Raw genomic sequence first — 15,612 nt, forward strand, 5'->3', positions numbered from 1 at the left:
GACTTAAGTAAAAAATTTTAAGGATTTTTTAACTTGTTGTAATAAAACAATTTTTTTATTAACAGTTTACATAATTTTTCATTTTACATAAGTATTCAAATAGTAGTTAAAAAGACTTCATTAGTACGTTAAATTGTACTTAACCATTTCCTTTCCAGTTCTTGGGAACATAACTTTAATAATTCTACATTCCATTTCATCTTGATGTAAACTTTTCTTGTTATTACATTATTTATAAAAGGTTTGCTAAAATATACTTATAAATAATTTTTAGATATTGGTAAAAGGCAAGAGCATAAACATCTTTATAACAGGTAACACACTCAATTTCAGAAAAAAATTCCCTGACTTTTCCAGGTAAATTAAAATCAAGACCATATTTTATCTATATCATGCAATTTTTTATTAGAAAACTTTGATTATTTTATTTGTAATGGTAAATATTAGATTTTCTGTGTAAAAAAATATGTCGGTAAATGACATGGAAACATTTCAGTTTGACTAAAATGTAAAATTTTTGCAACAAATAATTGTAACAGAGTTTAGAATTGTTTAACTCAATCTCAATAACTAATTGCTGTTACTGACAATTTTAAGACTGGTTATTTTATATGTTATGACTGGTTATATAATAGGAGTTTCCCAGATTTTTGTGAAAAAAATTGCAACTTGCCCTGACTATTCCCTAATTCTTGGAGCAAAAATAAAAACCCTTGAGCTGTCTTATAGGTCTCGTCAAAAAGTTTCTCCCCTACCTGAACGATTGATGAAGTGGGCGGAGGATCTCTATTGAAAAAGCACATCTGTTCCCGTTTTATATTATCTGATCATAGAATCTGAACGCAGCTCAAAATGACGTGTTTCCGTGCTTAGTCTTAAAACACAAAAGAAGAAAATACAATTTTTGGAAGAAAAAAAATACGCTCAGAAAAAGGTTGAAGCTCCTTGGTTTGTTAGAAATATCAAGATTAACCATTCACCGAATATTTGGAGACAGGAAAGACTGAATTCTGCTACAAAGCAATCAATTGCTCTCCTGCAAATTTCAATTACTTATTCCATAAGGAATTACATTAAGCATAGCCGAGTCCAATCATTCTTACTCGGCTAGGATCATGTTGAAATATTTTTTGTAAATACTGTTAAGATTTTTTCCTCATTATTTCTTTGGTTAATTTCTAATATATTAATAGCTATCAATTCTAATAATTCGGTATTACCAGTCATGTTGATAGTAGCTCAAGATGAAATGGCAATAATGTCGCAAGTCAGGAATATCATATTAACCTCACGTTGAAGCACTCACCAAGTTTGGCATTGAAGCACTTACCAACCACAGTTGAGCATAATCCTTACAGGGCAAAGTCCCGTACTTCGAGCAAAGAATTCGATATTCTTTGCTTCAGAGGTCGTGGTAACTTTTCAGGCTATGTATACGGATTCAGAATTCTAAACAATAAAGTGAATTTTAAAACTCTTAAATTCCATTAACGTCAAAGTACTATCATAAATTTATTGCAACCGTGAAAAACAATTTGACGAAAAATTTTTAAAAAAATTTACCAGGTGACTTATTCAAATTGACACATTACGAATTTATTTCGATTCATTATTTATTCTTTGAAAAAAAAAATACTCGTAAGAAAAGTTCGGAAAACTGAATCAAACACTATACCGATTTTCATAAATACATATTTCCAGCTGTAACCATTTTCGTAAACACGCATTTCGAGCTGCGAACATTTTCATAAACTAGCATTTCAATCTGTGTTCCTTCTCATATGACTGTCCACACGCTAATGGTGAAAGCACGTGAAGTGTTACCTTAGATAAAAAAAAAGTTCTGTTCCGCGCCACCTGTAGCCTATTTCGATAGCCAATAATGTGCAACTGGCTACGAGCAGTAATTTCTGCTAAATAACATACGTCTAGGACAGCGGTTCCTTATTTTTTTTTTCCGACTACGGAAACCTAAATAACCATTTCTTTCGGCGGTAGTTTCTTTATTTACGTCGCACTAGAACTGCCCAATGGTCTATTGGTGAAGGTCTAAAAAGCATCCCTGTGGTTAATACTAAGGCATGCCATCACAATTTTGATCCTCTGCAGAGGCGATCTCATTTGTGAGGCCACTTGATCAATAGACACAAATCTGAAGCAGTAAGAAATGTTCTCCGGATTGTTGTGCAACCAACCACACATTATACAAGCACGAATATTTTCTTTCGATGAAACCCCCGACTTTATAAATAGAAGCTAATTAAAGTAATTATGATAGTTATAAGCTATAAAATACTATTTTTAAAATACATAGAGGAATAGTTTTTTTTATAGTTTAGCATTAATCTTAAATGAGGTTTCACGTCTACAGAAATATTTGTAGTTCTTGAGCCACCATATCGAGCCCAGCAAAGAATTTGTTTTTGGTTTAACATACACTATATTATAGCATTAAAAATCTTCATACATTTAAACCTATTAAGAGCGACACTTGCAGAACCTCGTCGAGTCATGTTTTTTTAAGTTTGGGTCATAAATTGTTGTCAATAATAACGTACAAAAGATTTACTGAAATCTGTAACAGGTCGATTTTTTCAGACGATTATATATGGAACTCACAACATTGTGTAATTTAAGTAAGGCTTTTTTTTTCCCATATGTAATTTAGTTTGTGTTGTCTTTTGAGATTTCATTGCATTTACTATTTTCCAAGAAAAAGTCATTCACCCCTACAATATGAACTTCCATATTTGAGGTGGTAGAGTTAAGCTTGGAAAATGTACTTGTTACATCCACTTACGTTAATCGCTAGTATAGGAGTTTTTATTTTTTAATATTGTTTTTAGCGAATAATGGGGAATAAAAGTATTTAGATCTATACAGTGCGAGAAAAAAACCGAGTCAACTTAAATAATTTTTGATCTAAGGATCGGATCTCCACGTTCCAGGACTCAAATCTTAATGATTCGAGAGACTGCTCTCAAATATACTTCAAAATGTAGACGATATTTTAAGTTACGAAATCAGACACGAAAACGTATTTTCTCTGAACAAACATATTTTTTTTTATCCTCTACGGATTCGGTTTTTGACCCCCAAAATATAGGAGGTAGCAGCAATCTGAGAAATGTGGTCTCATTAGTTTAGCCAGGAGAGCGCTCTAATGTTTGGATCCCTTAATATTAATTTTAAACTTTATTAATATTAAGAACTTTTTGTACATAATAATAAAATTCGTTTATGCAAAGATAATTTCATGCAAAAAATAATTTTTAGTAAATATTTATTATTCTCATTTTATTTAATAATGGTCGAAAAATTTTTGAATTATGAGATACATAAATTTTTGCATCATTTTGCTATTTAAAATCGAAATCTTTAAAATCATGTAAAAAATTGCTTACCTTAGAATTAAAAAAAATTTCGACCATTATTAAATAATATAATAAATATTTAATAAAGGTTATTATTTTTTAATCTTTGGACAAACGAATGTTATATTTGTGTGAAATTTTTTTTATTTATTCGCTTTCTAAGTTCTTAAGATATAGCGAAATACGCAGAAAGTAAAATTAACATCAAGGTATTCAAACTTTAAAACGCTCTGCTGACCAAACTATAGAAACAATATTTCTCAGGTTGCGGGTAACCCCACATTTTGGGGGTCAGAAATCCGAATCCGTTGGGGGGAAAAGTTATGTTTATTCAGAGAAAGTACGTTTTTGTGTCTGATTTCGTAACTTAAAATATCGTCTGAGCTTATTATTTAATATATTTGAGGTCACCCCCTCGAGCGATTAAGATTTTGTCCTAGATCGTTAAGATTCAATCCTTAGATCAAAAGTTCTTCAGGGTGGTCGGGTTTTTTTTTCTTTGGCGCACAGTACAATTCTTCACCCAACCAGGGTAAATTAGTAAACTTTGTGTAGATGATACTGGCACATCCCCTTCTACTGACAAGAATGTCAAACAACTGTGAGCACTTCATGAAGTTTATATATGGTTTGCCCTTACAGTGATAGCTGGAATCAAATTCGATACCTTTGGATAAAATTCCCACTGTAATAAAGTAATGTTGTGCATTTAATTAAATTTAGCTCGATATCTTGATCAAAAAACAAAAACACTTTATTTCTCAAAAATAATGGAACCAAGAAATGTCTTTTGATAACAATGAAATATTACACTGCTTCAAACATAACAAAATATACAATTTTCTTCAGTCGAATATCAAATAAAATAAAAAAGCAATATATACAAATGATGAAATACACAAAACATGCATATATAATTATAATATTCAACAATTTGTGAAAACTGATATCACGAGTCTAATATTAAAAACATTAAATGAATGTAGATTTTTGAGCAACATCTAATGCATTAAAATTGATGAAATTTTTGTTCAAAACTAAATGGAGGAACAAACACACAAAAGTAGTCTCGTAACATAAAATAAAATTTAACAAACATAACTCATTTTATATTATGCAACTACAGAAATAAAACTTTTATAAAGAAGATATACCAACCTGCAAGCTTTGATAAATTAAGTTTAATTATTTATAATAGTGTAGAAATAACTTCAAAATTCTCAAGCCAATATTGAATGAACATGTTTTCTAAGTCAATGACAAAAATGTATCAGCTTTCGATATGTAACTGCTTTATTTGATAATAGTTTCTTTATTTTTTTCAGCAATCTCTTCCATATTGATTAATCATCTGGTTTTGATTTAAGTTTAATTTAGATATTAAGTCAATTTAAACAATATTATCTACAGCTAACCTACTGTTCACAAAGTTGCAATTTAGTTCATTTTTTTTTCTTTAATTACAAGATTCAGTATTATTTTTTGTAAAATGAAATTTTGTTGAAATGATTAATTTTAGATAAATTTTTTTTAGTGCAAGGAATTGTCACAGCAAATAAACAATTTCAATTCACCTGAAAACAACAGAACTAAATGGTATGTCCTGGTTTTTCATTTCTCTCATAATAATAAAAATTATTCTAAACTTGACAAATATACAAAACTGATTTTGAATTTGTATCAATATATTTTCCAGGAAAAAATCCTGAAGCATTTTTTAACCCACTTTACATTTTTTTAACTCTATTTTTTAAAGGTACATCCCCTTTTATTAACGATTAAAATTTAATCAATTTAAAATATCTGTTGATATTTAAGTTTTTTTTTTAAATAGGAATCACTAAGCTTATTTTATTCAAAACGATTTCAATAACAAAGTTTAAGAATAGTATTAATTTTTCGAAAAAATTTCAAAACATATTTATTTTACAAAACACCATTTTATTTTTTTAAAGATGTTTTAACTTTTCATTTCTTTAAAATTAAGCATTCTTCATTTTAAATTTTTTTAAATATTTGATTATCGTTGAAATGAAAACTTTTAAAACACATACATACAATTATGATTAAAGTATATTAAATACATTTTCGATAACCATCGATGTAATTCTAATAAATAGTGCCAATTTATAAAAAAACAAAACTAGAAAAATTGTTTAATTTTTATAGTAGAATTTACAAAAATTATCAGTCAATATTTGGAAGTCAATTGGGTTTATATAAAAAAAAGTTAATAAAGCACAACTGAAAGTACAGAAATAGACATACTATGGTTAGGGTTCTAAAGACAAGAGCATTCCTCAATGTCTAAACGCCAAAAGTTTTGTGTTTAGACACTAAAGACTGTTCTTGTCCATAGAACCCAAACTATAGTATGCCTATTTTTGTACTTTTAGTTGTGCTTTGTTTACACTTTTTCCCCTTTTATGTTTATAGGCTTTATGTATCACAAACAATTTTATAAAAACTTACATGCATTATTGTAAATAAAAAAATTCTGATCACTGTAAAAAGCTTTATAAAAATTTATTTAGAAAAAAATTATTCACATTGAGGACTCCAGGGAAAATAAATATTTTTTTCTTTTGGACATTCGTAGATATTACATAAAAACTTGTTTTATGTACAGAGCTGCAATTTTTGACTAAAAAATTGTATCTTCTACAATCAAAAGCTAATGTAGTTTTTAGGTTTGTACTTTAGATATAGAGACAATTCTTATTAAAACAGAAAAGTTTTTCTCATATATATTTGAACTAATGATTTGCATTAATAATTTTTTTGTCGTAATATATCACTAAATATTTATATACTGACAGATAAGAAATGTTTGTTCATTATATTTCATTAAATAATTGCAGAAACATTTTTAATTATATGCAATTTAAAATGCATATTATACTTTAACTATTAGTTGCAGATGAGACACTGCTGTCCCTTTTATATATTTTTTTTTCTCATGCTCAAATCGCAAGTAAAAATTATAAGAAACAGAAAAAGTTTGACTTTTTTTTTCCTCATTTATAAATTTATCAATAATTGATTTTTCCAAATTAAAGAAATTTTAATGATGAATAACTGTTACTCTTAGTTCTAAAATAAGTGCAATTTTGAAAAATTATTGTTTGGAAGATTTTACCTTTCATGCAGAAAATAAAAACCAGTGTTTCATGCTCTATTTCATAACCATAAATTATTTAAATGCTAATTATAGTGATATTTTCCATTTATTTCGACCTAAATTAATACAAAATAATGAAAAAAAAAGTATTAAAAATATGTTTAAAATAAATGTCTGCATTAAAGGGTTAACAATCTATAAATTTTTTTTTTTACAAATACAATTTTGAATAAACAAATCACTAAAAGAAAAAAAAATCTTGAGACCAACTAAGTGTTGTGATTGCTTTTTGATGGTATTGCATTCATTTAATTTTTTCATGTAACAAACTAGAAGCATATTTTCATATTATGCTAAATATAGTGTATACTAAAAATAGATATTATAGGTCCATCATGTGAAGAAAAATAACTATTTTCATTAAGAGTGCGACAACTTAGTTTTATATTGCTGAAACCTAAATTTATAAAATTAAGTATGGTTTGGAAAATTAATAAATCTTTTATAAAGCTGGATCCAATTTCAAACATTCATCTCAGATCGTTAAGTTTTTATTTAAGAATAAACACTAATCCAAACATTCCATTTTGATAAAACTTTCCATTTAAAATTTCCGGTCATTAAGTTCAGTATAAATGCAAAATTATTAGCTCAAAATCTATCAAAGAAAAACCACATCGCTTAAATTATGGATTATCCTGTATTAGCTAGGAATCGGATATTACAAAATTTATTAAAAAATTGAATCACATTAAACAGGATTCTTCGAGAAGACAATATTCATAATGAATATGGGTGAATTAATTAAGACTCATTTTAATTCCTCTGGTTAGAAAACCCTTCTTTATAAACTATTTTATAATAGCTCCATTTACAAAAATTCTAATTGGAAGTTAATGCTAATAACAAAGAATAAATAATTGCTATAGCTTTGATTTCAATGCTATTGAATTTATTAATGATTCAAGTTTATATTAATAAATGGTCTGCAAAAAATAGTAAGTAATTAATATAAAATTTATGAAATGTTTCATAGAATAATTAAGGTCATTTGAATATAATTTAATTAACTTGAGAGATTTTACCTATTTTTTCAAATAAAGGAAATTTTAACCATACTGTTTTTTTAATAAGAAAAATTTTAAAACATATGAATGACATATCTCCCAAATTAATTAAAGGTTTGCACCATTAAAATATCATAAAACAGTAACATAACTTACAAGGGGAATACAATGCAGTGTTAAAAGTAAATTATGTCAAAGAAATTATCACAAAGTTTCTGGAAAATTTAAATTGGGCAGAGGCAAAATTATTTGACATTGGAATTCAGTATTTTGAATTAAAATTTAATACAAAAGTTAAAAATATGATCAAAATATAAATACAATAATAAAGTTTTACGCATACAAAGTGATCATCAACAGAAAATTTGAATCTGAAACCAGTAAGATTCATAAAGGCGTAATTTTTAGGGAAGGTTAAATAATAATTTTAAAAAAATCATGTTCATTGAAATAAATCAAAAATAGTTAAAAAAAAAAAAAAAAAGGTTGTTTTTATGACATTTTACTTCATGACTACATAAATAAGGATGTATAAAAAAATAGTTAATAGTGTAAGAACACTATAAATATGAACACTCAACTAAAAATTTTCAAAATAAATGAAATAGTTGGCTCATGTAATAAAAATTATCACGAGATTGTAAAAAGGAAATTGCTGCCTACAAACATAATATTGAAAATTAAAATTACATAAAACGGAATTATATATTTTTTGATTAGAACAAAAAATAAAATTACATTTAATTTGATTTTTAAATTGACAAAACTTTTTTGCTTTCTATTATTAATAATCTCATAATTGGATAAAAGTTACATTGAATTAGACATGGGGAAAAATAAATATATCTTTAAAAACTAAATTAATGATTACATTATTTATACACTACAGCCACATATTTAATTTAAAAAAAGTCATGACTAGACAAAAATAAATGTATAAGAAATTCAACATTTATTGTTTTAATAAACTTCACCCTGAAATATGATTTGAAATGCGAAGTTCATAATATTTTTAAATCAAAATAGCAGTGAAAATAATTTCGAACAATTTTAAATCCTATTCAGAACTGTAACTTAAGGTGAAAAAAAAGGATCAGTGTCAATAGAATAATTGCTTTTTCATGGCAATCATAGTATCTTTGTGTGAATAACATGCACAATACTGTTAGAGTTAGATAAATTTTCCTTACACTTTATTCATTAAAGTTTAACTAGTTCATGACTAAAACAAGTAGCAACACATATTAAAACAAAACTACTACACACAACGAAATAAAACGATTATTTACAACAGGAATGATGCTTAACATTAATTCTTTAACTAATTTTGTTTTGTATAGATTTTTATAAACTGGTGTCTACAATTATATAAATGTGTTTTTTTTTTTCTTAAAAAAAATTGTTTAATTTCAGTTTAAGGTCAGTTGCCAAGCATTATAAGGTATATGAAACTTTAAAAATATGAAAAAAGAAAAGTACAATTTTTAGTTCAACAATATTTTCTTCTTTTAAAGGGAAAAAAATTATTTAAATACAAATAAATTGTTTCGAATTTCCAACCTTACTTAAATTAAGATGAAGAACTTTTACTTAAATTAGTTTAGAAAAATAATACATAATGAAGTATTTAAGACAAAAGACTAATTTCCTGTTCAGACAATAAAAAAATTAAGTTACAGGCAGCATAAAAATCATGTCAAACATGTAAATTTATTATTCATTTTATGTGAGCACATGTAAATTAATATGATTTCATGTCAACAGCCATCGATTACAATGTATAATCATTGAAATTCAGTAAATGTCAGCAAATAATGGCAGGCATATGATCATTTTAATCATGTGGCATCAATTTGCTTTCACTTCTTATTAAAAATTTTTTAACTTCACTTGTAAATAACAAAACAAACTTAACAACCCGGTGGCCAGAAACACATAGGAAAAGAAATCTCTTTTCTTTTTTATTTCAGAATGATTTTATCAATTTTCCTTGATTCTTCTAACTGGTAGCCTTACTTTAATTATTAATTTTATAGTTATGTCTTATTCTCAGGCAAAGAATATATTACAAAATATTTATACTTGCTTTTAGGGTTGAAAAAAAAAAATTCCGAAGAATTAATACAAGATTCTTTTGTAAATAATATTTAAAAATAAAATGAATTTATTTAATTCCGACTTTTTGGGAACCTGACAAATGATATTTTTTTTCTTTTTCAAAATGTTAACGTTTCCCAATTTGTCCCTCTTGTGGTTCACAATTTAATTATTTTACCCGTAAAATCACTAATATTTTAAATTACATTCTACTGCTACCCGTTCTCAAATTTATTATTGCCTGAATAGTGAATTAACCTGTTAATCTAAGAAAGATATGCACATTTTTTTTAAAAAAGAAGAAAAAACAACTCTTTGGAACGCATCACAGTTTTCAATAATCTTCTGCAATCACTTGGCCTTTAATGGAAGCAACGCTAGGGGAGGAAGAATCAACTAAATTCTTCCATTGGAAGGGTGACTGGATATTAGCTGAACTTCAGCGGAATTGCAGCTCCCCATTAATTCAGACATATTGCTTTCAACACTGGCCTTGCCTTTGTGCAAAGGACTGCCATTCAATACGTCATTACAGTCCACTAATTGTGTGCCATCAACACAGAATACATTTTTGGCACCACCACTGTCTTTACGCTCTGAGCTATTCCATATACCGTAAAAGAAGTAGACACAGAAACCTGTTTAAAGATAAAATGTAGGATTTAATGACAAGAATAACGTGTTCAAGAATGGTTATTTAGGATAAACGAGTGATAGACATATTGTCATTAAAGTTAATAAAATCATAAAGATATAAAAACTTAAAATTAGCCGACAAAAATTCACTATCCTAATATATTAGAGGTGTAAATTTTAGTTTTTGACTTTTTTTTCAAATTATTCTTAAGAAATACTTAGAGGATCATTTCATAAATTTAGAAGTCTTTAGGTTATGTGATTTCCCCTATTTATCAATAAATTTTAAAGCTTTCAGAAGATTGAGGGCTTGGCAATAAATTAGTAACAAAAACAAGCATTTCTGATAACCCTATATGGCAGAAAATATAACAGTAAGCTTCTAACTTGCATTGATTACTTTGGTTTTTATTTGAAATAATTGTATGAAATTTTGTAAACCTAGCTCAAATTCCTTATGGTGATATGGACGTCCTTTTTTTCTTCAGTTTTTTTACAGTATAATTTTAAAAGCATTTAATAAAATTTTACAATTAATAACAAACTAAACTAATTTTGAACGAAATTCATTAAAAATTTTAATCGTTTAAGTAGTTCTTTTATACTGTGCAAGCTCTTAAAAAATTAAAAATATTTTTTTAACAATTTTGAAGTGAATTGTATAATATGGTATTTAATGAAAAATATCCGACTTGAATATCTTAAAAATTAAAAGATATTTGTTATTTTTAATAAAGCTCTGGAGGATAAGGGTTTTTCTGCAAATGACACTGGCATTATGATGCAATATCCCCCATACAAGTATGTTTTTTTAATGCATCGACGATTATTGTAAGCTATTATCATTGCATCATAATATTATTTATCATAACATAATAATTGCGTCTTATAATATCAGTTATTATTACATCATAATTATATCATCATAACATAACATGATATTTGAGGAAAACTTCCTAAGATTCAAAGCTCTTTTTAAAAATTTACGAAAACTACTTAGAAAATTACTTTAAACTACTTAAAATTATCAATATATTCAAATTGGACTTTTTTCAGTATTTAGAAATTTAATTAACTACAATAATATTAAAAAAAATTTCCCTGCATGCTCAGTATAAAATAAGTACTTTAAACACTTCCATCTTGCACAATTTTTTAAAATAATAATTTTGTAATAAATTTTTTTTTAGAAAATTGTTTAATTTTAAAGTTATAATAAAAAAATATAAGAGAAAAATATTAGCTTTTAATAAAAATGTCCCATAAATATTTAAGCTAGGTTTATGAATGCTCATTCAATTATTGAAAGTAACCAAAGTAGTTGATACAAGTTACACACTTAATGCGACATTTCCTGGCATAGGGTGTTAAAAAAAAAAAAAAAAATTCGTCATTTAATGCCAGTCCCTCAAACTTTTAGACCTAATTTATAACTATGAGAAATCACATGAACTAAACACCTGTAAAGTTATAAAATAATCTTCCAAGTATTGAGAAATTAAAATAATGTTAAAAACTGAAAGGGTATGAACAAAGTAAAAATAATCCAAAATAGCCTCTTTACACGAATTTTTGAATAGGGAGAGCATTGAAAAAAAAAAACATTTTTTAAGTGATCTAAATCAAATTTTCAGTGATCCCAGACTAATGAACCACCATTGGTTTAGAGTCTTGCTTCATCTTAGTAATTCACAAGTTCTTCGAAATTTTTAACAAAAATATGATACCAATAATTAACCAACAGGCTAGAAAATATAGAATTCGAAAAATTTCAAGCTTTGATTAAAAAAAAGTTATATTGTAAAGTAAAAATATAACTATGAAAGCCTAAGATGGTAAAACTGACCACAGGAGAATTAATATAATTGATAAAACTTTTACAAACTATTAATTATTGATTGCCAGCATCTGACTGTGACATATTAATCCACAGATTAAGTTTTATTTGATTAATTAAATTTTTAAAAGGCCATGACAGAAAGTTTTCAGAGGCGTGATAATTTTTAAATTTCCTAGGAAATATAATAGAAAAAAAAATCTGAAAATGATTCGAAAAAGAAATTGTAAATTCAAAGCATATTATGCCTGTGTGTATTAACTGCGATAATTAAGAGCAATAGAAATTTTTCATTTAAACATGAAATTTCATTGTAAAATTGGACTTAATTTAAAGGAATTTTTATAGAAATATCCTACAATATGAAAATAAAATAGAACAATATATATAGCAATTAAAAAATGCAAAAAAAATATAGCCTAGCAAGTCTTTAAAGTTTCTAGTCTTTTAAATTTCACCAGAAAATCTTGGAATTTTATCTACTGACACAGAATCATCATCACATGGATGAGTTTATTTTACTTTAGTAGTATTTGAGAAAAACTTAAAAGATCAATTTACATGAATTTTTGAAAGCAAAATTATACTTTTTAAAGTGAATTTTAAAAAAAATTTTTTAGCAATTTTATAGATTTTAAAATGTGTATGTAAAACTTTCATAAAAATGTAAAACTTTCATAAAAATTTGAATCGTGATTCCGAAGATAACGATTCTCTAAATGAGCTACAAAATAATATTGTGAAATTTAAATTAATAAAAAGTGTTACATAAAAAGGGTATTTATATCTAAATTTTTCCTTTAGTGAATAATAAATTTGAAAGTTAAGCATTTTTGCAATTTATAAATTTTACTGTTATTGAGAACTGAATAATTTAAAATATTTGCACAACTGCTTGAAAGTTATAATTTCAACAACCTTAATATCTGAAATCGTTAATTTTGATTTTTTTGTCAGTTTTTATTTAAAAGATTTAGAGCATTAATATGAATTTCATTACTTAAAAAAAAAAAAAAGTATTAAAAAATCTTTAAGTATTTTTTAAGTCTTTGTATTAAAAGAATTTGGCAATGTAAGTTATTTAATTAGTTATTGAGATTTCTTGATTTTAAATTAATTGTATAAATATAAGGGATAATGAGAAGATCAAGAATAAAACTTCTTCCCAAGTAATAAGTTAAATGAAATTTTATTGGGCTGTTTGGATGAAGGTTTCATTGGTCACAAGACACAAGATATACAAAAAAATATATTATGTATCATTTAAAATATCACTAAGGCAGATATTTACCCATTTCACAACATTTTTTAGATAAAATTAATATTCAAAATTTTATTGCAAGTAATATCTACTATGTTTTTAAATTATTATAGAGCAAATGGTGTAGTTACGAAAAAATAAGTATTTTTTTTAAAATTATGTTTTTTCCAGTCATTGCTATTACTGTCCCTTTTTGTAATTACTGTTCCTGTACACAAAAACAAATTTTGATTGTAAATTAAGTATTTGCTTACAAAATGTGGTCTTACTTCAAGGTATTATAAAAATCTAAATACAAAGATGTTTTTACTATGAAAAAGTACCAATTCGTAATATTTCATTAATATTCTAGCTATAATCAATTTTATGAGGAAATATTAAATTTCCAAATAAATATTATAACAAATGTTCCCCTACAATTATTAACTGTTGATACATAGAAAAAAATATATCTTCATGCGTTATTAAAGTGCTTAAGTGGGGGAAGGGGACAGAATTTACATTTTTTCAAGTAATTAAAACTGACCCTAAATTTGCATTTTTAAGTATTTTCATTGCTGGTTGCTGAATTGTATACTTAGATGAATTGTCTGACTGTAAAAATTGTCAACAGTGTTTTAATTATAAGATGAATTTTTTCTAATTGTTGCAAGCAAAAGTTAATGCCTTGAGAAAATCACCAATGCTTATTTTATTTTATAACCGTCATTGAACAGCCGACCGAGTTTTCAGTTTACGACTACCTATGTTCAACTTTGTAGCCTTGTGATTTTGAACTCAATCCAGAAGACAAGGGAATTGCTCGATCAAGTATTGGGAGAAATTTGCCTTTGTGGAGAGCTTTTTGAAGGATTTAACCCGTTTTGTGTTACATGGAGAGGAAAACCTCCCATGGTTAGCCTGACAGCAAGGGAACTCTAAACCATGATCCATCTATAACTGAGGATATTTTTTGTCAGCACTGTGATTGGTGCAAGCCGGGTGCGGAATTCCTATCGACCGGCCATCACTGGGATTTGAACGTGGTTCAATTCATTGGATGGCGAGTGCTGCATTCCCTGAGCCATCACGACTCACCCATACTTATTAACATATTTAAATTTCAATAATCTGATAGTTAAAAAATATATACATATAAGAATGAAATAAATAAATCACAAATGCTCACCAATTGCCATCCAAACACCAAACCTTTCCCAAGTAAGGACAGACAATTTGAACATCAGATAGGTATTAATGGTGACACTTAACATAGGAATAAATGGAACTAAAGGAACCTGCCAAATAATAAAGAAATTTATTACAATATATTTAAGCAACATTTATGTAAATATTAGGAATTTAAAAAACCAATATCAAAAATAACTCTGATTAAATTACCTACTACTCATACTTAGCTGCGCAAAGTTTTCCGGCAAACCAAATACACGAATTTTCACTTGTTTAGAAAACATGCACAAGTACATATGTTGCTTCGTCTTTGCAGTAAAATATTTAAGATTTCATAGATTGCAGTAAAAGAAAAGTTTTTTGAATGTCATAAATCCATGGAGGTTTTCTTCAAATTATTTAAATATTCAGCACATTATTACATAATAAACCTACTTTCAAAATTAAGCACAAATTCAAAAGTTTAAATACTTATATTAAAATTTAAGAGGAAAAAAAAAGTTATAAGGTTTCAAACTAGCATATCAACTTTAATTACAAACAAAGGTACTTTGGGATTATCCCACCAGTCTGTCAACGTTCGCAAAAATGCACAAATTCTTTGGCACCATCATAATGAAAAGCAATTTCCAAAATAAACATTTTAAATTTATCAAATAATAATTTAAAAAAACGTAAGAGTAAAAATACGTAATAAAAAAAGTTTCAAAACAAAGTAATATTTTTTTTTTATAATTACACATTGAATTATTCTTGAATCTAACCATATATGTATTATTATAAATAATTTCGTGGGCCAAAAATCCTTGATAACTTTTAAAGGTCAAACAAACAAATCATTACCTTGTAACCACATAAATTCGTTTAAATACGAATGCTAGTGTTTTCAGGTAGTCTGGCTTTACAGCGGAGTAAAAAAAAAAAAAAAAACAGTATATTTCAACATGCTAAAGAAAACTAACTTGCGTTGTCAAGGATTACACAGTAAATATTATAAAATTTGGGGTTATTGGCGCTGAAATTACCTTTTGGCAGTATCGGGTTTGGCG

At 26.5% G+C, this 15,612-nt stretch overlaps 2 protein-coding genes across 2 annotated transcripts in view; one reads left to right on the forward strand and one right to left on the reverse strand.

Annotated features, from left to right (window-relative positions):
* LOC139426795 (uncharacterized) overlaps nucleotides 1-5,009 on the forward strand; it is a 47,899-nt gene extending 42,890 nt beyond the window's left edge. Inside the window, exon 2 of the mRNA XM_087151030.1 lies at nucleotides 4,909-5,009. The gene's annotated coding sequence lies outside the window, so the exon portion shown is untranslated. The remainder of the gene's footprint in view (nucleotides 1-4,908) is intronic.
* Nucleotides 4,105-15,612, reverse strand: part of LOC107446654 (cationic amino acid transporter 3) — a 39,194-nt gene continuing 27,686 nt past the window's right edge. The window contains exons 14-15 of the mRNA XM_043053363.3: nucleotides 14,562-14,670; nucleotides 4,105-10,297 (exon numbers count right to left, since the gene is read on the reverse strand). Of these exons, the coding sequence (XP_042909297.1) occupies nucleotides 10,056-10,297; nucleotides 14,562-14,670 (351 nt within the window). The 3' untranslated portion in view covers nucleotides 4,105-10,055. The remainder of the gene's footprint in view (nucleotides 10,298-14,561; nucleotides 14,671-15,612) is intronic.

This window comes from Parasteatoda tepidariorum, chromosome 9 (genome assembly GCF_982258835.1).
Source record: "Parasteatoda tepidariorum strain Cologne lab strain chromosome 9, Ptep-v5.0, whole genome shotgun sequence".
Classification (NCBI taxonomy): Eukaryota; Metazoa; Arthropoda; class Arachnida; order Araneae; family Theridiidae; genus Parasteatoda; species Parasteatoda tepidariorum.